The 24,420-nt window shown below is 38.6% G+C and overlaps 2 protein-coding genes across 6 annotated transcripts in view; both read left to right on the forward strand.

Annotated features, from left to right (window-relative positions):
* Nucleotides 1–4,415: 4,415 nt before the first annotated feature.
* LOC149830397 (uncharacterized) lies at nt 4,416–14,086 on the forward strand. Of its 4 annotated transcripts, none has more exons than XR_016433868.1 (9): nt 4,416–4,589; nt 5,467–6,044; nt 7,088–7,253; nt 7,328–7,378; nt 7,487–7,669; nt 7,822–7,939; nt 8,138–8,967; nt 9,076–9,169; nt 13,539–13,662. XR_016433868.1 is itself a non-coding variant. In XM_090016489.1 (9 exons), the coding sequence occupies exons 2-9, from the start codon at nt 5,584–5,586 to the stop codon at nt 13,902–13,904; spliced, it is 2,106 nt and encodes a 701-aa protein (XP_089872615.1). In that variant the 5' UTR covers nt 4,416–4,589; nt 5,467–5,583; the 3' UTR covers nt 13,905–14,086. The 4 variants fall into 4 exon arrangements, 3 of the variants coding, with proteins under 3 accessions (XP_089872615.1, XP_089872614.1, XP_089872616.1); XM_090016489.1 differs by lacking the exon at nt 9,076–9,169 and having other exon boundaries at nt 8,138–8,593; nt 8,663–8,967; nt 13,539–14,086; XM_090016488.1 differs by lacking the exon at nt 9,076–9,169 and having other exon boundaries at nt 13,539–14,086.
* Nucleotides 14,087–16,948: 2,862 nt separating this feature from the next.
* Nucleotides 16,949–24,420, forward strand: part of LOC149830398 (protein EMSY-LIKE 3-like) — a 45,380-nt gene continuing 37,908 nt past the window's right edge. For both annotated transcript variants that reach the window (XM_090016491.1, XM_090016492.1), the window contains exon 1: nt 16,949–17,249. In XM_090016491.1, the coding sequence (XP_089872617.1) occupies nt 17,222–17,249 (28 nt within the window). In that variant the 5' untranslated portion in view covers nt 16,949–17,221. The remainder of the gene's footprint in view (nt 17,250–24,420) is intronic.

The raw sequence follows: 24,420 nt of genomic DNA on the forward strand, positions 1-24,420 counted from the left end.
AATAATTTAAAAAATAATATTGCAAATATTTTTTGATACCTTTTTAATTTATTAAAAATTAACGGAAAATTCTGCCTATTAAATGTGTATCAGCCGATACAGGCCGATAGGCACCGATACTGATAACATTGGCATCAACCACAGTTTTTTTTAACCTGCAACGTAGTACGGAGTTGTCAGTGTACGTCTTCCTGGGGTGTGTGGTGGGACGTTGCAGGTTCAAAACCCCAGTGGTACGATTGAACCAACAGCGTGTGATATAATAACCAACAGGCACCGAGCTGTCAGTGCACGTCTTCCTGTGGTGTGTGGTGGGACGTTGCAGGTTCAAAACCCCAGTGGTACTACTGAACCAACAGTTTTTCAAAAAAACAAAAATAATGCAATGGTAGGTTGTTGGTTTTTTAGGGCTCATAAAATCATGCCCTTGTGTTGTAATTGGACGATCCAAGAGCCGTCTCCTGCTAGTTTTCTCTCTCTCTTTCTAGTTTTTTTTGTTAGGTTTCTTTAGACTCTTTTAAAAATCGTAGTTTTAAGTTTTTTTTTCCTCACTTTTAAGATCATAAATGTGATCTATAGGTTTTGTTTATTGAGAACCGGCTTTTGGGTAGCGGAAATCTGACCTCTATAAAGGTTTTTCTGGTGATCCAAAAATCAATGGTCACGAAGGTATCAATTTTTCTCGGCTCATAAAAATACATTTTTTCATCAAAAAACATGATCCAAGAGTCGATTCTTACTAAATTGAGCATGACATCTAACAGATCAGATCTATCATAAAACACTTAAAACTATGAGGTCTAACAAGACCTAAACCAAAAAAGGGGGCCTAATATGTTCACTTCTTAGTCTTAAAATATTTACAAGTATATGGTTTTTTAGGGCTCATAAAATCATGCCCTTGTGTTGTAAATCACATCTGTAAGGTTAGTTTCATAAAAAAAAAAAGTCGTTTCAACATCATGGCGACCTCCCAATATATTAACGGTAGAGAAATGGGCTTTTCAGAAAATATACTTAAAAAATATAATTTATTTTTTTGTTATTTTTCATGAAATTAACCTTACAGATGTGATCTACATGTTTAGGTTAGTGGGAATCAGCTCTTAGACCATTCGAGTGTAGGCATGATTTTATGAGCCATGAAAAATTAATGGCCTACAATTCGCGATATTTCGACTCATGTGGAATCCATCTATGAGGTCCTATTGGGACAACACTACCTGCGCCTGAGTTTAAGCTTATCAAACAATATACAAAAGCAAAGTCAGGGCGTCCATGACAAAAGTTATTCTCTTGTAATATTCTTCAAAACTACGCGACAGTTAAAAAAACTTCCGATGCGGGCTCAGCTTGTATGGTAGGAGCAGCTAGTGCACGTCACCTTCTAGTGGGAAGTTGCAGGTTCAAAACCCAATGGTAGGGTATGCCTAACCCCAACTTGCCTTTAAAAAAACAAATGTTGCTTTGGGGAAAAGCACATTCCCTCACACAGCAACATGTTCCCTTCTTTTGGCAAAAACAAAAAGAAAGTGTTTAACAGATTGGTCACACTTTTTAAGCACAATAAACAAAATTAAAGGGAATCTCTCTCTCTCTTTTGTCACACTTTATATAGAAATGAGTCACTACAAAAGGAAGTCACACAAACGCCCACTCACGCAGGAAAGTGCTTTCTCAGGAGAAGAGCGGATCCTGTAAAACGCAGGGTGAGATTGGCAGTCTCACCCAGCGTTTACAACCACAAACCTCACCCCTCTGTGGGGTCCCACTTGTACTGAGCTACAGTATAAGTGGTGGGATTTGTGGTTGTAATCGCTAATCTCACCCGAGCGTTTTACACGATCCGCTCTCCCTCGGGAGGGAGAAGGTGCGACACGGGTTACATATGAAACTTCATGTTTTGGGTGAAAGGAGACACGCTCCAATGGCTCTTTCTCGCTTAGTTTATGTTTCAGCCGAAAGAACGCCTCTTTCATACGAAAGGCACCCTTTGTATGAAAGAGTGCACCATGAATGAAGCAAAAACAGAATAAGTGACTCTTTATTTCTTTATTTTTTTTCACTAAGTCATTTTTTTATTTGTATTACTAATTATTAATGATAGCCAATCTCCATGGGCTTTAGTTGCTCTATTTGTTTTAGTTTTAAAATTGTGCTACCAACCGTCCGGGGTGGACTGCGTGGCCAACGGGTGCGAGGGTGATGAGACGAAGGCACTGGATCAAATTTCACCAGCGCACAAGTGTGTCCATAGCTTTTAGAGGTGAGTCAGGAAGGCATGGTGCTTGTAGATTGTGTCCATACCATTTAAAGGTGAGTAAGCAAGGCAGGGTGCTTGTAGAGTCCCACCTAGGGTTTTTTTCGTTTCGGCAAGGGTTCCTCATCATTAGTGCTACCAAGGGACCAGCTTGCTTAAAGGTGCCAAAAAGGTTGGGAGTCATTTGGAACATGTGCTAAAAAAGATGGTTATATTAATTAAGATGAAAAAACGAACATTTAAAGCAAAAAAAAATCTCTTACACTTATATATGATATATACAATGCAGAAAATGATGGCTAATTTGATGTATTTTGTAAAAAACTTATATTTTTTTATATTCTTCTCATGTCCAAAAAAAAATTTTTCTTGATTTAAAATGACATTTTCACCTTTCGCATGTAGGGATGGCAGTGGACAGGGGGACAATGGGGCCCCACTCCGCCTCGCCCCGTTTGGATCGGAGATGAAGGACATGAAACAGGGGTGGAGGTTAAAATAAAAACCCGTGCAGGGATGGACTTTCTCCCATCAGGCCCTAATCCCCATTAGGCAAATAACTAAAGTACATTTAGGGATGACAATGGATCGAGAAGAAATAGGGCTCTGCCCTGCCTTGCCTTGTTTGGACTGGAGATGGAGGACATGAAATGGGGATGGAGGCCGAGATAGTGGTTAAAATCAAAACCGATGCAGGAATGGAAGGCAAAATTTCAAGCTGAGGTGTGGGTGGACACCTTGTCCCTCGCCTCCGCCCTGGTCCAGGGCAATTCCTATGCACATGTGAACTTCCTCTTATATACATGTGGACTTTCTCTGAAATATGTGATTGTTTTTGCGTAACAATCTTTATTCTAAGATTTGTATCTCTCCTATATGACATCAAAAACTTGTGTTTTTATAAAAGTTGTAAAGCTGAGACACATGTCTATAACTTTCATATTTTGAGTCAAAATCGAAAACTTATTTACAATTCTTGTTTTCTAGTTTTAAACTAAAAACAAAAACATGTTGCATTCTTGAAAAATCGAATAATCTATCTTTCAAATGATGTTTCAATCTAAAAAATGAAGGATTCTAAAAAAAAAAATTAACAAAAAAAATAGACAAAAATACTTTTTCAATGACATCTGATTTGCTCAAAAACATAGAAGTGGCATTGAGATACAACCCGATAACGTTTCTAAAACAAGAGAGGAACAAGAGTGGTTGTGCTTTTTTCGCCTGTTCTATGTTATTTTCTATCTACCTGCGTCAGAAATCCATTGTCCCCAAGATCACATTGATCTAATGAATGGTTGAGGAAAAATGTTATTTTAAAGATATATTATTTCTCCTAAACATGCCAACAATGAAAATAGGCGAGTATGCTGTCTTTCTTATTTTGTTCAAATTTGATAAGATGTTCGCAAATATTATTATGCAAACTTTGTGAAATCCACAATAAAAAAATGTACATACTTTATTTTAAGTGGGAGTAGGCAACACCTGACCAACAAAGCAACATTAATTTCGCCTGAACTTTATGAGTTTTGCAAATGTAAATGGTATAAAGGATATTTTAAAGTTGACTATTTACTATTTTGGATGTGAGAAGAATATTGAAATTTACAGTGCATTTCAAGAAACATGTTTGATAGGATGTTTACAAATATTATTATACTAACTTTTTAAAGTCCGCAATAAAAATATGCATACCTCATTTTAAGTGAAAGTATGCAGCACTCGAGGAATAGGGCAAAATTTTGTACAAGAATTTCCCACATGCAAAAGATAAAAAGGACTTATTTATGATTTTGGACACAAGAAGAATATCAAAATTACAGGGCTTTTCAACAAACATATAAAATTACGGTAATTAGATTGTACATACAAACGATTATAGATACCAACTATTTATATACACAAACCATTGTAGCAAATATATTCCCGCATTCACAAATCATCCCATAATTTTGCTATAACCGTAACCCGGTTTCGGGTCTACTAAATCCCTGTTCCAGTACTCTCGACCTGGATCCGGATCCCATTAATCGGATCCAATGCATTTGACTGATCGAGAAGTCGCGTGAATAGTAAACCCCGCGTAATTTTTTGCTCCTCCTCCCTCGCTCGCCTATAAATAGTCTCTCTCTCGTTTGCTGCTAATGAACCAGAGACGACGTTCTCTACACTCTGTCTCGCTCTTTCCGTCTCTCTCCCTATTCTTCGATCTCCTTCCAGGACTCTAAACCAAGCTAAGACGATCGCATCGAGGGCGGAAGCTCCGATCTATCTTCCTTGGACGATAATTCGGGCCTGGATTCGTCGATTCTTTAGGGTTTTCGTGGTAAAAACTCGCTATTTTTCTTTTCTTTCTTCTTTTTGGGATCAAGAATTCGAGATCTTGGATGGATTAATGGGGAAATTTGAGTCGTGGATCGATCGGTTGGTCTATTTTTTAGATCGTTGCTAAGATCTCGATGTATCTTTCTTTCTGTCCTTTCTTTTTTCAATTCTTGTTCGTGCGATTTCGTGTTGAATAAAGAGGAAGAGATCAGTAGGTTAGGTTAGGGTTTTGTCTCGTGAACGAGCGACACACTGATTTTGAATTTGATGCTTCATTTGCAAAGAGAAAGCTCAGATCTCGTGAAAAGGGTTCGAGATTCGATGGGCAAAATGATGATTATTCATTTAGCGGTGGATTCTTCATCCATAAATTTGTCTGTTTTTTTTTTTATATTTTTAGTTCTTTTTCTTGTTTGTAATTGTACCCCGCCTGAACTTGTAAGAGACAGTTAACATGTTTTGGAATTTCTTTTTCTGATGCATTTTGATTATCTTTGAGCCAATTTTAGCTTCTTGTTCTTTTACTCACAAGATTTCCCCTTAAATGGGAGGGTCGATGATTTATCTGATGCATGCATTGGTAGAGTGACACTATCTTAACTGAGATCTTGCCTAGGAAAAGAAAAGAAAAAAGATCTGTTATTACCACTTAGAATTTGAAGGGAGTAATAATAATTTTGTGACCCTAGGCAGTATCTAAAAGCAACGAGAGTGCTGCATTGTCAGTTATGTTCTCATCGGTTCCTGGGTTTTCATTTGATTGCAATAATCACTATTTGTTTGATCTGGCTCTGTGTGCTTTGATTTTTTTCTCCTTATTCTGCCATCTTTTATTTGTAGTAACTCTAAGCGACATTGCATGTGTCAAAAATGTGCAGATCTTGTGTGTAGAGAGAGGATTCAAAACTGTAGTCAATCTTTGAGAGTTCATTTGTGGTTTAAGTGTCGGTTGAAATAGGGTCCTTCCCGGCTGAGAAGGCCACTGTGTTCCGACTATGTGGAGATTCAAGCATTTCATGCCCAGAGAGCAGTCTGGTCTTGACGGCCGCACATTAGATATTGAGAATTTGAAGATACAGGTCCGAAATGCCATTGCTGAAGGTGGGTTCTCCTGCGTCTATCTTTCCCGTGATGTTCATTCTGGGAAGCAGTACGCCTTGAAACACATCATCTGCAATGATGCGGAGTCACTTGATCTTGTGAAGAAGGAGATCGATGTTATGAAGTTACTGAAGGGGCATCCAAATGTGGTCACTCTCTATGCTCAGACGATTATGGATTTTGGACGTACAAAGGAGGCATTTCTAGTGATGGAGTTATGCGAGAAGTCACTGGTTAGTGTATTGGAGAATAGAGGAGCTGGTTTCTTTGAGGAGAAGCAAATCCTTTTGATATTTAGGGATGTCTGTAATGCAGTTTTTGCTATGCATTGCCAGTCACCACCAATCGCCCATAGGTAAAATTTTCTTCCATGGTCTCAAATTAAAGGATCTTTCTGGGGCTGTTTGAGATCAGATAGAATACTAGCTTGACATGAGTTGTGATATTTATCTCTTCATTTGTCACTGTTATGACAGGACCATCTGTATAGATGCTTGTGTAGGAAATTTTGATTTCATAATAAGGGCATGTTTACAACCATTAAAGTACATCATTTCTTTAGCAAAGTTAGCGAGAATTTTTTTCCCCAGGAAGAGGAGTGGGAAAACTCCATGTGAAAAAATGTGGTTATTTTGCCATGAGAAAATTAATCACTTGTTCACAACCCCTATGAAAATTTTTTCACCTACAAAAAAAAATGAACTACTTTCTCAGCTACTCCCAGTGGGTGTGATGACTGTATATGTGCCCCAAATGTGGATCCTGAACTTGTGGAATTTCCTATGTATATCTGTAAGCCTGTGTCACAGATGTCTTTCTTGGGAATTTATCTGAAAGTATACCTACATTTTCAAAAAAAGGATAGAGAAAAGCATCAGCTAATTTCAATAAACAAAAGAAAAAGATACATTGCTGAAGGAAAAAGATGGGTGTTACCATTATTTTAAATTCTGGGACCATATCAGGACTCAAAGTTTGGTGGATCTTATTTGCAAATTTTCATTTTAGAGAGCTCAGTGAAAATAGCTTGAGGACATTTGTAACATAAAATTTCTCTACAAGGTGACGTGAATGATTGCATTTTGTATGCAAGACATTATTCAGTTTGGCTGGAAATTAAATGTAAAACTTAAAAAGATAAATTAAAAAGAAAGAAAGATGTTTCTTCTTTTCCTGGTTAGTAATCACTTCCAGCCCATATCAACCCTGACTGTATTGACCATTTTGATAACCAATGGTGTAATGGTCACTTGATGCAATTGGAACAGTTTGGAGCAAAATTTGTGTCCTCTGGAGAAAGGGATCAGAGATTTTAATCCTTATTCTACCACTGCAAATAAGTTGTTAGGCTGAAACGTAGTTGTTCTTTCTTTGAGTGTCCTTATTTCACTTACACAGGGACCTGAAAGCTGAGAATGTTTTACTGGGGTCTGATGGGGCATGGAAATTGTGCGATTTTGGTAGCACCTCAACCCAGCACAAGCGGTATGAAAGGCCTGAAGAGATGGGTATTGAAGAAGACAACATCAGGAAGCATACAACACCAGCGTATAGAGCTCCTGAGGTTAGATCAAGAACTTTGCACGTCTTGCATGAAAGCACTCAAATTGCTAAATTTTGTCTCTTGTTGCTTCTTAGATGTGGGATCTTTTCAGGAGAGAACTCATAAATGAGAAGGTTGATATCTGGGTGAGTTCATTTGCCTCTATCATTTATTTGGCTTTTCAGTTTTCCAATAATTGGGAAATGTGGAAAATTTACCAACTTGTGAACTTTTCTTTCTGTTGTGGATCTCAGGCTCTGGGATGCCTTTTGTACAGAATATGTTACTTTAAATCTGCTTTTGATGGAGAATCCAAGCTGCAAATTTTGAACGGGAACTATCGGATTCCAGAGCTACCCAGATACAGTTCTTTGGTGACGGATTTGATCAAGGACATGCTTCAAGCCACTCCGGATGCCAGACCAGACATCACGCAGGCAAGGGCTTTGCTTGATTGGACATTCATCTCGATGATAGTAGGTTAGTTTCTAGATTGTCGGTCTCTGTACTAGCCTTGGACGGTGAGGTCTGGGGCCAGAAACTTGTTCCATTGGCCTCTGAAATCTTTTGTTTGTGGTTCTTCTGATAGGTATGGTATGGTGTTAATGAGCAGCTACCAATAGATTTGCAGAAAATGACTCCTGATAAGCCAGTGTCTGCAATTTCAACCGATGCACATCAGAATATTGTTGATAGCAAAGATGAGGGTAACAATCCTAGTTTGCTATCTTTTTTTTTGTTGGTTCAGTGTTAGATGCTGTTCAACTTTTTTGTTCAAATTTATAATTGTGGTTTTATGTCTCCTTCTCTTGTCAAAGTGAATATCCAAAATCTAATTCACAAATCTCAATGTTTCTTCTTGGTTGGTTAGAAGATTCTAATCTGCTTTGGAATGACAATGATAGGTATTCCAGTTCCTCCGAAGCGAACAACTCCCAGCAGAACTCCCCCCCCACCACCATCATCTAAGGAACAAGTTCATAGCTCATCATCCATGCAAAGCAGTTCAAAGTCTACTGGAAGCAGTGGCCAGCTGGGTGCTTTCTGGTCCACTTTTCATGCTCAGGAGTCAAGTGCTTCTGATGAAAACGTTCCTAAGTTTGATGAAGAACCCTTTAAAAATAACACCATAAAAAGTAGCCAACAGAGTCCCCCAGAAAATAGACGCCATACTGTAGATAGTATTGCTATTAGCCCTCCAAAGGAACACCACCCAAGAGCAGGAAACCATCTTAGGAGGAGTGCCCCTGGTAATGTACATAAAAAATATGATGATGGGCCTTCAGAGGGATTTGAGATAAGATTTTTCTCGGAGAATGCTGATCATGGTTCTGATACCTCCGACAATTCCTCCTTTCCTGGTAATAAATCAGCAAAATCTGAAAGCATAGGAACTTTTCATAATGAGACATTTGGTTCTTTCTTTGCAGACTTTGATAGCAATAAGTCGAACCCAGAGGGTGACAGATTGAGCACCGAAAAACTGCAGGCAGAAGTGGTGAGGTTGACAGAAGAACTGAAACAGGTGCATGCAGAGAAGGCAGAAATAGCATCCAAATATGAGAAACTGGCAGCTATTTGTCGTTCTCAGAGACAGGAGATCCAGGAGCTAAAACAAGCTGTTGTATCTGGAAGTCACTCACAGAACAAGAACTTTTTAAAGGCTTCTGGAGGATCGCAGGTGCAAGCACAACAAAGCCATAAGTCTTCTGAAAGTTGGCAGTCCAACAGTCAGGTATTAATTGCCTCCTGATTTTTCATTTCAAGCTATATTTTCTGATCACAATCACGATAGTGTAACTTTTTTACTCTTTGCTAATACACACTGTTAATTTCTAACCAGATTTTCACAAAGTAACTTCTATCTTTTTTATCAACTGCTCAAGTGAATTCCTTTGGAGGGGCATCTGTGGATAGAGGACAAATGAACAGTGAACGTATGCCATCACTTTCTTTATATTGTATTTTAAGATATCCATTTGCCTGCAACATTCCCTTTGGCTATAAGGCCAGAGTTGGAAGCAAGACAACTTTTTATAGAAGAATTTTCACATGAAAATCATGCGAAGTACGACTGAGAAAATTTTCTCCACCTTTCTGCACCTTTTTAGGTGGAGAAATATTTTGTATGTATGAACGGAAAATTGTACAAAAATGTGAACATTTTTCATATGAAATCTATTCATTTCATTTGGAATAGCATAGCAAGATTTCAATTTTCAATTTTTGTTGTTTTTTCCCTGCCTTTTTATGAAACCTAAGAGTCAATGGGAACTCAAATTAGTAAAGAAATTTTTTATTTATCATGCATAAACTTGTTTTCTTCGCATTTGCTGGAGTCTATTCTGACCTCTAATGTGCAAACACGTATTGCCAAAAATTTTCAATGTAGTAGTAGGTTTCTAAGTATGTAAAAGTTCTTTTAACTTTTATGTTCAGGTGTCTCTATGTTCTGTTTGTACATGATTTTGGTATTTTGTTGGTGTTCTTTTGTATCTAACCATCTATAGTAGGATGTTGTAGTCACTTGTGTTTTGCTATAAATTTTCAGGTTCTGGAATGGTACGATTAGTTTGCTATCTTTTAATTTGTCTAGTGGTCGAAAGCCTTATTCTTGTGTTTCTCGGGTCATTCATGTATAATTGGCATCAGCAGGTGTGTAACACCTCGATCTAGGATCTCAGGAGTCCGAGTTCGGTTGGTATTACTTCCCAGAGGGAAGAGTGCAAAGTTTACACAGATAAAACGTGGATTAAAAAAAACTTTTTATTTCATTACCATCATCACATTTTTTCTTACAAAGTTCATCATTCATGACAAAAGAAATGCAAATACATTTTTATTCAATGACAAAGAAATGAAATATAACAAATGCTCTACTGAAGAAGGAAAAGCTGATCATGACCCGATTGGTCTAATGCCTGAAACCTACAATTGTAACTAACAAAAAAGGGGGGTTGAGTTTAGAACCCATTAAGAAATAATTATAAGTAAATAAACAATTAACTTACAACTGTAGTGGGCTCTAAGCCTCTAGTCTTAGTTTAATTCTCGATACATCACACATGTTTGTATATTTTAATTACCTCTCATTATCATTCTCAAACACTTTACCACAACAACTATCACTAAGTTGGCTATACCGGTCATAGTCATCTATGGACGTAGCAACCCCGTAGAACACCTCAATTCTACATGTTGGCCAAACAATGAACCATACACTCCCCGTGATCCTCGGACCACCAGACACTATAGTGAACTATCACGGGGACCCACCGGTAGCTAGCCGGATGATCAAGTTCTCAATCTCGGTATGGTTCATGCTACATCCTAACCATGATGGTTATCAACCGTCCATGGTCCTCTAGAGTCCCAACCCGGTCTGAGTGAAACCCTAAGTCATAACTAAGTCCAAACCATTGAACCATATTATCAAACTTGTCATACACTCGTTCTCTCACGAGTGATATTGTGAACTATTCACAACGAATCTCATTCTTAAACTCCATGATGACTTTAGGACTCACACATCCCTCACTAAGAACGCAAAGATGTAGGGTCTCTACATCATTAAATCACCGACGGTTCACTCTCCGTGGTGGCTGCACTTTGGTCGCGAACCAGGTAGCCCTTGCCACTGGTCGCCACTTTCGGGATTTAAGGGGTTATACATGCTAATCTCAACACATCTATTCATACAATATGAATAGACTTTATGAGACTCCAATCTAACAAAATCTCATCACAATGCATGATATTAATAAACATTCAACATGCAATCACAAATACAATCTCTTTCAGTCATGCAAGACACGTCATAACTAACATGGATATCACAATCACATGTATGCAAAATTAACTCATAGTGTCAGGCATGATAATTTTTTATGCATGTCATGTTATCACTCGAACCTATCATGCTACTCATATTAATACTCAGAATCACAATAACAGGTAAAGCAAAATGTTTATTCACTTTTAATATTACTTATAATATCTTTTACCTTAAAGGCGAATATGTGCTCTCCCCGAAATCGAGCCTCACGAAGCTCTAACAATATGGTCTGGTTATACAATATGTTTATATTAATGCACAAAACTTCACACGTTATTATTAAATTACCAAAATACCCTGATTCAGCCAATCGGATCCAGAACAGGTCTGGTTCAGTTCAGCTGGATCTGAACCAAGAACCTTGATCCAGTCAGACCGAACCTATTCAATCAGACCCGATTCGGTCTGAACCAATTCCCATAAACCGGTTTGGCCTGAACCCAGGTTGGTCTAAATAGGTTCAGTTCAGACCGGTTCGGTCTGAACCGACCCATATAACTCGGTTCGGCTAGACCCGGTTCAACCCGAACCGGTCCACCCAAACACACTTTTTTTTTTTTCTGTTTGTTTCGGTTCGGTCTAGGTGCAACCCGGACCAACTCGGTTTGGTCTGGGTCGCACCTAGGCCGAATCGGCCTATTTTTTTTTCAAACTCGGTCCCTTTTTTTTTTTAATTGGTTTAAGTCTGGGTGCGACCCAGACCGACCCGGTTCGGTCTGGGTCACACCCAGACCGACCCTTGGCCTGCTAAAAAAGAACCGAAAGGGGCAAAGCCCCTTTCGTTTACAAATAAGGGGCGACCACCGACCGACCCTCTCCTCTGTACCCAAAAGGGCACAGGTCGGCAGCCGGCGTCGACCGCCCCCGATGACAGAGAGATCGGCCATCGGCGTCGGCCGACTGGCCGATCCTCTCTCTCCTCTTTGTCTCGTTCTCGCACTCTCTGTTTTTTTTCCCTCTGAAAATCACCGGCAACCATGGCTGTTGGCCCTCACTCATCGGAAAAGAAAAGATGAAGAAGATGGAGGAGGGTTACCTTGCCGCCGCCGTTGTCGTTGCCTTCACCGGTAAGCCCTCTCTCACTCTCTCTGTCGCCCTCTTCCTGCTTGAATGCGGGGGAGGGCGCACCGTGAGGGCTACTTATAGCCCTCGCGGTGGGGTAAGGATAACCCTCACCCCCCCCCCCTCCCCCGCCGATCGTGGGGGGTGAGGTTTATCCTCTCCCCCCTCGTCGTAGATCGGGGAAAGGGGTTCCTCGATTTTTGGGGAACCGCCTTTCCCTCTCTTTTTTTTGAATGTTTATCCCCTCCGGCGACTTCGTCGGAGGGGGTTTACAAGGTGATTGTTGGTTGTGGAAATTATGGGAAATCAATTGAATCTTGGTTGATTTTGCTCTTAGATGGAAAAGAAAAATCCCATAATCTTCTTTGAAATCTGTACAGTATGCCCTGCTTTGATTTTGATTTATCTTATTTTGACATCTTTATGATATTTATTGGCGGGGCCTGGTTAGATTGCTCGGCATCGTCATTAGCTCTTGCTAGTTTTTCACGTTCTATGCTTTAAAAGCTTGACGTGTTTTGTTGCCATGACAATTTCTATATGCTGAGTTGTGGAATTTACTACAAAGGAGAAGTTTTGTGTTTTGAAGGTTGATGCCAATTATTATCCATACTTTATGTTTCTAAAAGTCTCAGAAATTTTGTTTCATGGTCCAGGTTCTGCTAGCAAGGGCTACTTTTATAATTTAAGAAAAAGTAAGCAGATATCATACTGATAATATTTTATCTAAAATTATTGTTTCCTTCCTCCCATCCTTCTAGGGTTTTGCATTGCAATCTTTAATCGCAGGTTGATATTTATACCATTTTTTTTCTCGAAACAGAGAATTTTTCTCATCCAGATATATTTCTTTCTTCAAATATTAATCCATTTCTCTAATTGCTATTCCCTGCATGTCAAACCCTGCGTCCTTCTCCAAGTTCTCTACATGTATCAAGTTCTGTAGTCCCTGTACTTGTCTCTTATAGGCACATTATATATATATATATATATATATATATCCTCGTTTTGTTCATTACCTTTGAACAGATCCTGATTAATGTGCTTATATTTCAAAAGCTTGTATGCGAATTTTGGACGAGTCTCTCTCTCTCTCTCTCTTGACTTCTTTGAAATCAACCTGCTTCTTCAGAAAGCCCTTCTGAATATTTTACACCAATAAATGACCGCAAGGCTCTAGTTTTTTTTTCTTTTTCCTACTTTTAAATTGATATCTTCGTTGCTGCAGTTAATGGGAAAGCCACATTTTGTATTTGTTGGACTGCCTTCAATCTGTGCTTTTGCACCAATTATCAGGTTTTAACCTGTAGTGATAGTAAAAAGGTTGAATGCAATGTAGAGGATTATGCTTCTTCTTTCCTTTAAAATGTTTTCAGCCACTCAATGTACATATTTTTGGCGTTTAACAGCCAAGGGATAAGATAGAAGGAGCTCTATGGGACCTTCAGCAAGCCATGATGGCAAACAGTTCGTTGACCACGGCCTCCCCTGAATCCACAGTTTGGCATGCCTTTTCTGACAATCAAGACAATCAGCCTGCACCAAAATTTAATCCCAAAATGTCGGTCCGCACAACAAGCAGAGGCGCAAACGGGAAAACTGTGAAGTCGGCAGATGCATGGGGCTTCAATGAGGATCATTTTATGGCAACCCCTGGATATTCACAGCCATCCAAGACTTCAACACAAGGAAATGCTCAGTGCTTCAGCAGTGCTGGGGCAGCAACAGAAAGTAGCAGCAGCAGCACTCAGCCTGCAGGTTGGGCTGGTTTCTAGATGCATGTTTATTGGTTGTCCCACTGGCCAAATGCAGCTACTCAAATGCTGCTAAATTTTCCAGCAATGATGGACCTGCAAGGAAGCATGCACTCTCAGTTTTTGATATACTTATATATGTTAATAAACAGATCATGGTATTCTTCACTTGGATGAATCTTCATGTGCTCTTGTGGATCCTATGGCTTTGAGTTGTTTGACCACGCAGTCTGCTTTTCCGAGTTTTCCAAGTACTAGTGTTGTAGAAATGGGAGAAAAGTTGGAAGGACGGGCTTCGTTGGAAATATTGATAAATAGGAGGAAAGATGGGCACCTTTTCTTCATGTGCTTTCAGTGGTGGGCCACTTTAGGCAGGATTTTCCATCGGCAAGGCTCAGTTTTTTTTTTTCTAAAATTTCACGAATGGATGTGATTGGTTTTATATATACAGACTTTATCATCCAAGGTTTAGAATTTTCTTAAATATTCAAGCATACAAAATCACATTTCTTGATGGGATTAAGATTATCTAATAGTCGATTCCAAGCAAATGGACCATGCAGGGTTAGATTTGCAAAAGCCTTATGAAAATCTCTATTCATGCTAGTTTACATGTTTTGCTGGTCTGACCCTATAAATGTGTTGGGCAAGGTCAAATTCATACTTAGGATCATGAGTTTTTTTATGAAAAAATGATATTTAGAGCTTTAAAAATTTACAAAGATTTTAGACAATTGATTTTTTGAACCTTATAAAAACCCATTCATGTGTTGAAATTGAACACTTCAAGAGTTGATCCTTATAAAATCAAGTACATAGATCATATTTGTACCATCAAAATTTAAAAATAAAACAAAAAAAACTTGAAAAACCCGTTAAGCATTGATTGCAAACACCTAATGTTCAAGTGCCTTGCTTGTGCAACGTGCTTGATGTGTTTTTTTGCAGTTTTGACCCCAAAAATGTGTTGGGCATGGTGGATTGATGAGGAATTCACACCCGAATCATGTGTTTTTTATGACAAAAATGATATTTGGAGCCTAAAAAATTTACAAAGATTTTGGATGGATGGTTTTTTGAACCTTCTAAAAACCGACACATGAATTAACACTTAAAGAGTTGATCCCTATAAAATCAAGTACATAGATCACATCTTTAAGATCATAATTTAAAAATAAAATGAAAAAACTTAAAAACCTATCAAGCACATATAGCAAGCACCTAATGTTCAAGCACATATGCTCTACTCATGTATAGTGTAGGTGCTTGTGATACGTGATTGATGGGGTTTTCTGCTCTTTCAGTTTTTTTTTGCAGTTTCAACTTCATAAATGTGTTGGGCATGGTCAATTTACAATTTATCTACACTTGGATTATATGTTTTTGATGAAAAAAATAATATTTAGCGCCTAAAAAATATACAAAGGTTTGGACAGTTGATTTTGCTAACCTTATAAAAACCCACCCATTTTCAAGAGCTAATTCTTATAAAATCAAGTACATAGATCACATGGATAGTCAAAATTTTAAAATAAAATAAAAAACCTAAAAAACCCATCAAGCACATATGTCAAGCACTTGATGTTCAAGCACTCTACTCACATATAGAATAGAGCATAGGTGCTTGCAATACGTGCTTGATGGGGTTTTTTTGCTCTTTCAATTTTTCGCAGTTCTAACCTCATAAATATGTTGGGCATGGTCAATTTACAGACCTGGATTATGCATTTTTGATGAAAAAAATGATATTTGGAGCCTCAAAATTTTATAAAGATTTTGGACCATTGATTTTTCAAACCTTATAATAACCCACCCATGTTTCCGAATTGAACACTAAAAGAGCTGATCCTTATAAAATCAAGTACATAGATCACATCTACATGGCCAGAATTTAAAAATAAAATGAAAAAACCATCAAGCATGTTGAGGTGTGATGGACGCTCAGCGTCATCCTACTTTTTGTAGAGCTTCTAATGATTGTGCAGCTACCACCTTATATATATATATATATATATGTTTTTCTATGGTCCTTAAAAAGATGTGTATGAAATGAACTCAATTCATATGAATTGATCTGATTCTAGTCAGACTTGGAACCCCATAAAGGTTGTCCCCATGGATGATTTGGTCGTTTTCAAATCATATCAGTGTGCTTTTGCAGTCATGTGTTGGCTTCTTGAGCCCTTAATACTACAGCACAATGCGCAGATATGGAATCTTACTAAGGCTGTCAATTGGATCTCTCCCAATTCCATATTTTTCAGGTATGATGAACAGGGTACAAAACCTGAATAAAAAACCTGTTAGTGTGGTATACAACTTTTACAAACAAATCTGATATAAAACTGTTTTCTTACTAGTTGAGGTTCAGAGAGAATATCGTGTTTAAAAAAAAGGTCAAGATTTGTACCACGTGATGTATTTTTTTTTTTTTTTTGATATTCAAGTTGGGGTTAGGCAGACCCCCACCAGTTATACAACTGTACCATTGGGTTTTGAACTTGGAACACCCCCAACACAAGGTGACATGAGAGAGAAATTAGGAAGCTATGTCACATAGACACACCAATTTGTCCTAGTGTCCCTGATGACACGAGACATGCCAGTTTGTTTTGTTTGTGTGTCCTCGATGACATGAGTGGACATGATGTTTCGTACATCGATGTACACAGATATTATTTTAGTATATTTTAATCACATTTAATACTTTTTAATTAATATACAAAAGGTACATATTTAAATATTAAAATACCAAAGGAAAACAAATTTGTTGACTAATAACTTAAAGAATTTCCTAACCTCATGTTCTAATTTTCAAAAAAAAATAAAAAATTCTTGGACTTGCGAGCCAAAGATGCGTTTCGTGTCGTCGCTATCTGCGTATCATTGTGACATCGTAGGAAGTACACTGCACAAGCCACGGGTGTGCGTTCAAGCGGGGAGAGGGCCCAAAAGAAGTCCGAACCGAAACCAAACAGATCGGCCCACGACCCGTTTAAATCAACAGACCACTCACACACCAAGCCTCTATAAACACGCCCTTCGAGTCCCTCCTTCGCGCCCGCTCTCTCCCTCTAACGTGAATTCGCTTCCATTCGACCGCCTGAATCGACCCCCCAAGACCCCTCCAGGATCCTTTCTTTCGCTTCTCTCCGCTTCCTCGCTCCCGATTTCTAGGTTTTTCTTTCGTTCGCCTTCTTTCCGCTGTGGAATTCCCGTGATTGTAAGGGGGAATGCGAGCCCCAGGTGCGCTTGATCCCCGAGAGGCTCGTCCCGAGGCGTCTGGAGCTGTTCCTAGGGTTTTTATGCGGCGGAGGAGCTAGGCGGAGGCGAGAACGATGGACTACGGCCCCTCGGATAGCAGCGGTGAGTGCCCCCCCTCGATTCGCATTCTTTCTTTCCCCCTTTATTTTGTTTCGCGGTTCCTGGTTGTTTTTGGGTGTTTTGGCCCTTGAGAACGGCGATTTCTCTTTGTTGTTTTGTTGATTTCTGTTTCTTTTATGGGTTTCGGTGGTGGATTGTTGGCGCTGTTAGTTTTCGGTTTGGTTGGGGAAAGCTAGGGTTTTTGGGGAAGATCTGCTTGTTATGTGATCACGGGAGGTTTTGGGGATGGATTGTAGCTTGTTTTGTTGCTTTCTTCGTTGTGAATGGGTTCGTGGATAGAATATGGAGGATAGTAATGCTTGTTGATTTTGAGCTGAGATTAGGGGCTCTTACACTGGTTTTGATCACTATTAGAGCCTGTGAGGGGTTTTCATGTGAAAAAATCGGGTTTTTGGGTGCTTATTAGTTAGGAGGCAAGTGGTGGAGGCTCGGTGTGTGTATTTCGTCGAGGAAATAAATGGTATCTTGTGCATCTTTCGGTTTATTTGCTCTGCTTGGTTGATGGAGACAACGTGATGACTGTTGTTCTTTAAAATTTCGTATGGTGGTAGTGTTAATTTACGTGCATTTACAGCAAATTTTTTGTCTGGTGGTTTTTATATGAATGCTAAATGGTGCTCGTGGTACTTCTAGTAATGGCGAATTCATGGTTATTAAAAGTATACTAGGAAGCCTGAAAAGCGTAGATGGAACTTGTTGTGGCGTGCTTTTTGTCATGTATGAGGTCAGTACAAACATCATTACCGCCGTAAAAAAAAACTGAAGTTCTGTAGGGAAACTACACATTTGTAGAAGATTATGAGAATTCTTTTCAAAACCAATTTGAATCGAAGAATGAGTTATAACAAAGCAGTATAACAATTAATTAATATATTAATGGCGGGTGGATGACATTACGTCATCCAAGCTGAGAACAAATTATGTGAACAAAATGAAAGCATATAATAATATACTGTAGGGGCCCTCTGCTAAGTCATCTCTCTGCTCCTGAATGCTTTGCAAGATAACTCTACAACTGTGAAGAAGAGCTGCCTTCAAAAGCCACATCCTTTTTGCTGTAGCCAATTCTGCAGCCATGTCCATACACGATCCTTTTGATTTGCATAGCTTGCACGGTAACAATATAAGGAACCCTTAAACATATCAAAATTGGAGCATGAACAAAAAGTGCCTATACCAAACTCACATTTTGCAAAGAAATGTTCATAAAAGCTCAATCTCATGCTTTCACTGGCTATGCCAGATAGTCCAAAGGTGTTTTTATCACCTTCTTTAGTGGGGGCCTTTTTTGCAAGCTAAAAATAAGAACACCTCTACTACTAGCATATAGCTGCAGTCCCCACAAGACCTAGTTGCTGGAAAAGGAACCATGCAACATTGGGTAAACAGAACACTTGTACTCACTGTCTGCCAGGAGGCATTTAGGAGAAGCATATCCATATGTCCAATTGCCCCCCCAGTATGGCTCACAAGGCTTCATTACCCATAGCTGCCTGTGAGATGTGCTTTTCACAATGTTCTATTATTTCAAAAGTGCAAGCTGCCCTACTTCCCAATGAGTCATGCCATAGAAAGTTAATTAGATGAATCTCTAATGACTCTAATCGAGCATCCACCTTCTTGGGAGGATGAAAAGCGACAAGTCAAAAGCATAAAACTTGATCGAAACCAATTTGATCAAGTTTGGCATATGTTATCTATCTATCTATCTATCCATCCATCTGTCCACACATATATCTATCTATGTATACACACACACATCCATGTATCTGTAAAAATTAAGTGTATACAAATACCCGACAAGGGTATTTCTGTCCTTTTTATTTAGAACAGTCCACTAGGGACTGAAATGTAATTTTTTATTTTTTATTTTCTGTTCACTTTTTACTTTTTCTGTTTTTTGTCTGTACATGTCAGAATTTTTTACTGTTGGGAGACAGTCCAACTAGACATTGGACTGCCTCCCAACGGTCATAAAAATGACTGTTGGAAGGCAGTCACGTTGGACTGCCTCCCATTCATTAGGTGAGGCTCTATAAATAGCGCCTCACCTCTCTCTCTTGTATGCAATGCTTTTCAAAAGCATTTTTGTGTTTATAAAACTCTCCTTTGGCTTTAAGCCTTGTGCTATTTTTTGTGAGGGTGATTTTTCGGTATCACCTTTGTGAGATTGTTATTGGTCCATTAGTGATCATTTTATATTCGTGCACTTGTGTAGCCTTTCATTGGCGTTGTAATAGTGCTATCTTGTTTGATTACATGGTATCAGAGCAAGGTCTTTGAAAAGGCTTCCTTAGTAATACTTTGTGTTGTTGTGCCCTTCACGCTTGTGCTAGCCGCTCTATTCAAATTTTTGCAATTCATTATGGGAGAAAGAGATGCCGCCTCGGTCATCACATACAAGCTAAACGAGAACAACTATTTAATGCGGGCGTCGACAATGAAGAATCACATCAAAGGCAAAAAGCTATGGGGCTTTATTAGTGGTTCCACGAGTGAACCCTAACTCAAGTTGACTAAAAGAGAAGGAGATCAAGTCAAAGTGTTGTCCAAAGAAGAAAAGGAAAAGGCTTTACAAGAATACCAAGACAAGTTGGAAGATTGGGAAGCGAGCAATGCTCAAATTCTCTCATGGTTTATGAATACCATGGAATTTAAGATTGCCACTAACATCATCAAGTTCAAGAAGGCATGTGATGCATGGATCTTCTTAAAGAACTCTTTCATTCAAAATGATATGGCTAGACTATATTACCTCCAAGACAAGGTACATAATGCTAAACAAGAAGACAAAAGTGTGAGAGATTTCTATGGGATTCTATCTCCCATTTGGGATGAATTAGCCATGTTAGAACCTAAATGGGAAGGTTCGGCCATTGAAATGAGAAAAGCTAAATTAGAAAGAGAATCTTTTCTCTTTCCTTTATGGCCTTCGACTGGAATTTGAACAAGTTAGGTCATCTTTACTTCATAGGACCTCAATTCCTTCTATAAGTGATGCTCTTGCGCAAATTTGCCAAGAGGAAACAAGACTTGGCATGCACAAGTCAAATGATGAGGTTCTTGCCATGGAAAGACCCCAAAACTTTGTAAAAATATATAAACCCCCTCATCTTGAACGAAAAAACAATGGAGAAGGACATCATGGAGGATACAAGAGCAAAAACATATGTCATCATTGTAAGAAACTGGGACACATAAGACCGGATTGCCCCAAATTCAAGAAGGTAGCCGTTCTAAGTGAAGAAACTCAAGATATCAAGAAAGAAGGAAATTTCAATGATTTGACAATTGCCCAAATAGCGGGGGCCATTTCAAATATCCTTAAGGCTACTCCTTCTACATCGGGTGCCGCCATCTCTTCATTTTTTTTCTCCAGGTAAGTCTAATTGGATTTTGGATTCAAGAGCATCTTTTCATATGACATATAATGAATCCCTACTATCCTATGTCACACGGACTCGGCTAAGGAGGCGCCGCACCCGAGTCGACACGCCTCGACACGGGTGCGGACTCGGGTGCGGCTTCGGACTCGGTCAACGAGTCCAAGTCGAGTCCGTCCACATTTTGGACTCGGTCAACTTTGACCGAGTCCAAAAATGTCCATTTCGACTTTTAAATTACATTTTGGATCTGGGTCGGGTCGGGTCCGGACCCGACCTAGATCCAAATTTCTTTTGCAGCCGAACCCTAAAAGGGGTTTATCGACAGGGGGAGGGGCTTACCCTCTCGATTTTGCTTCTCCCCTTCAGCCCCTGCAGCTTTCTCCTACACCCACGTCGGTGATCCAGACTCTGGCGACGGTACGCACAGGCAGCCACCGTCTCCCCCTCCGTCAACACTCAACAGGTATGTCGATCGACCCTCCCTCTGCTCGCAGCCTCCCTTGCACCCTTTGCTCGCAGAAGAGGTGCTCGACCCCTCTCTGTGCCTCCTATTCACAGAGGAGGGGCTCGCCCCCCGTCTCTGCACCCTCTGCTCGCAGAAGAGGGGCTCGACCCCTCCCTGTGCGTCCGATTCATAGAAGAGGGGCTCAACCCCTCCTCGTTTCCCTTTTATTGCAGCAGTAAGAAGTAGGAGTGGGGGAAGGAGGGGGCTCGGTTGACAGGCCGAGCCTTGCCACGCTGAACAACAGGGAAAACGAGGAGGGGCCGAGCCCCTCCTCGTTTCCCCTGCTGCCTTTGGCTTTTTGGCAAGGGCGAAGCCCCTGGCACAAATAAGGTTCGGCAGGGGCTTGCCCTGCCCCTCCTTTTTTGCGTTAGATAGGGGGTAGTTCCTATTACTATTATTTTGAAGTGTTTATTAACTGTATTTTATTTACTTATTTTCTTTTCAGTTTTCACTTTTCAGATATAATGGCGAGTTCTAGCGGTAGTGTCAATACATTTGGTTCAAGTTCTAACCCTGAATTAGAAGTTTCTCAACCACTTTGGAGGCTTGTGACAAAAGGGGTAAAAGCTAGTAGTGGTGGTGGTGGGAATGTGCAGTTTCATTGTAATCTATGTTAGACTGTTTTCACAAGTTCTTATACGCGTGTGAAAGCACATCTTTTGCATATTTGTGGTCAAGGAATTAGGGCATGTTCTGGGGTTGACAAAGACATGTTAAAGTAATTAAAAAAAGAACAAGAAGAAGCTGAAAAGAAGAAAATTGCAGAGATGAGAAGCGATTCAATTAATTTGTCTTTTCCTACTGCTAGTGATATACAAGAAGAGCTTTTAAAGAAAAGAAAGATGGAAAGCAATAAAACAATACAAGCATCATTCAAAAACATGGCAAGAGCAGAAATTGATAAAAAGATTGGTCGATTCTTTTACTCAAGCTCAATTCCTTTTAATGTAGCTAGAAGTCCATACTGGAAAGATATGATTACATCTTTGGCTAATTGCAATTTGAGTGGTTATGTGCCTTCTAGTTCAGAAAAACTAAGAACAATCATTCTTGCAGAGGAAAAAATAGAATTGAAGACTTGTTAGAGACTCAAAAATTTGCATGGAAACGACACGGAGTGTCGATTGTTTCTGATGGGTGGACTGATATACAAAGGCAACTACTGATAAACTTCATTGCTTACTCACTTAATGGGCCAATCTTTTTGAAGACTGTTGATGCATCTGGAGAGCATAAAGATGCTGAATATTTAAAGAGATTATTTATCGAAGTGATAAAAGAAGTGGGTGAAGAAAGTGTGGTGCAAATCATTACTGACAATGCTTCAATTTGCAGTCGTGCAGGAATGAATTTGGCAAGTGAAGATACATATTCACATATTTTTTGGACTCCTTGTGCAACACACAGTTTAAATTTGGCACTTAAGAGTATATACAATCCATCAAAAGATGCTGCACATGCACATGAAATGTGCTTATGGATTGAGAAAATAGAACATGATGTTCGAAATATTAGAAATTTTGTTGTAAACCATCATCATGCCCTTTCTATATTTAATAGGCATTCTGATCTCAAGTTACTGAAACTCGTTTTGCTTCTCTCATTGTTATGATAAAAAGAATTAAGCAACTCAAGAATGCATTGATGATGATGGTGGCTCATCAAGATTGGGATTTTTATCGTACTGAAGATGATGTCAAGGTTCAAGCTATCAAAAAATGCATCTGTGATTATTTTTGGTGGGATAAAATTACATATTTTGTTGAATTTACAGAGCCTATTTGGGAAATGTTGAGAGAAGTTGACAGAGATGTACCCATGCTTCATAGAATTTATGAAATGTGGGACAATATGATTGAAAAAGTTTAAAGTATCATTTTTAAACATGAGAAGAAAGATATTGCACTTGATGATTCAGAATTTTACAATCATGTACATTAAGTTTTAGTGAGAAGATGGGATAAAAGCAATACACCTTTGCATTGCATGACACACTCTCTCAATCCAAAATACTACGAAAAAAAAATGGTTGACAACAGGTGTTGGTCGTGTTTCTCCAAATGAAGATCCTGAGATATCAAAAAATAGAATGATATATTTGGGAAGACTTTTTAATGATCCTCACATGTTTAAGGTTATAAATAGTGTGTTTGGCAAGTAAGTTTTCTACTGGGAGATTTGATTCTTTAGCAGCACTTGTGGCAAGGGACGAGGAATATCCCCTTAATTGGTGGGCAACATATGGATCAGAGACACCAAATCTGCAACGTCTTACAATGAAGTTGTTATCCCAACCTGCTACATCATCTTGTTGTGAAAGAAATTGGAGTACATATGCTCAAATTCACAACATTAAAAGAAACAAACTCACTAGTAAAAGAGCAGAGAATTTGGTTTATGTTCACTCAAATCTACGATTAATTTCTCACCGCACCAAAGAAGAGTATAGGTACTTTATTTTTTTTGTATTCAAAGTTTGTATTTAAATATTTGCATTCAAAGTTTTAAGTTAGATACTAATATAGTCATTTTTTGATGCAGTTGTGGACCATCTAAGAATTGAGATGTAAATTCAGAAGATTTTGACTTGGAGGGAGAACATAATTTACATACTCTCAACATGGACTACCTCGATCCTGTTCTTCCCTCTAATTCAGACGATGAGGCAGATTTATGATAAGTTTTGTTGTTTATCACACTCACAAGCTTCTTTATGTGTTATATTTTGGTAAGTTTGTGTTGTTAAGAATTGCTTTTTTATTTTTGCTTTAAAATTTACAATCTTTATGTGTTAATTTATTGTTATATATATAATTATATATATATTTAAAAAAAAATATATATATATATATTTATAATATATATTTATTAATATATATATATATATATATATATATATATATATATATATATATATATATATATATATATATATATATATATATATATATATATATATATATATATATATATATATATATATATATATATATATAGCTGAGTCCCCGTGTCCAAATTTTTTGGAATTGCGCCGCACCCGCACCCGCACCCATGTGACATAGCTACTATCCGATTTCACCAATTGATACTTTTTATGTGTGTCAACCGTTGATGTCACTTCTTTAAAAGTCAAAAGCATCGAAAATCTTAACGACACTTAAATTTTTTTGTTCCAAACGTAAGGGTTATTCCAAAATTAGATTTAAATCTTTTTTCAGTTTCTCAAATTTTCGATGATGGGTGTAAAGTCTTCTCATCTAAG

The sequence above is a fragment of the Nuphar pumila genome, chromosome 8 (assembly GCF_984573655.1).
Source record: "Nuphar pumila chromosome 8, dmNupPumi1.hap1.1, whole genome shotgun sequence".
NCBI classification, from domain to species: domain Eukaryota; kingdom Viridiplantae; phylum Streptophyta; class Magnoliopsida; order Nymphaeales; family Nymphaeaceae; genus Nuphar; species Nuphar pumila.

Coding starts and splice junctions, on each gene's coding strand:
- LOC149830397 (XM_090016488.1), top strand. CDS start 5,584: ATGTGGAGATTCAAGCATTTCATGCCCAGAGAGCAGTCTGGTCTTGAC. Junction 7,379..7,486: donor ATGAGAAGGTTGATATCTGG/GTGAGTTCATTT, acceptor TGTGGATCTCAG/GCTCTGGGATGCCTTTTGTA. Junction 8,968..13,538: donor GTTGGCAGTCCAACAGTCAG/GTATTAATTGCC, acceptor GGCGTTTAACAG/CCAAGGGATAAGATAGAAGG.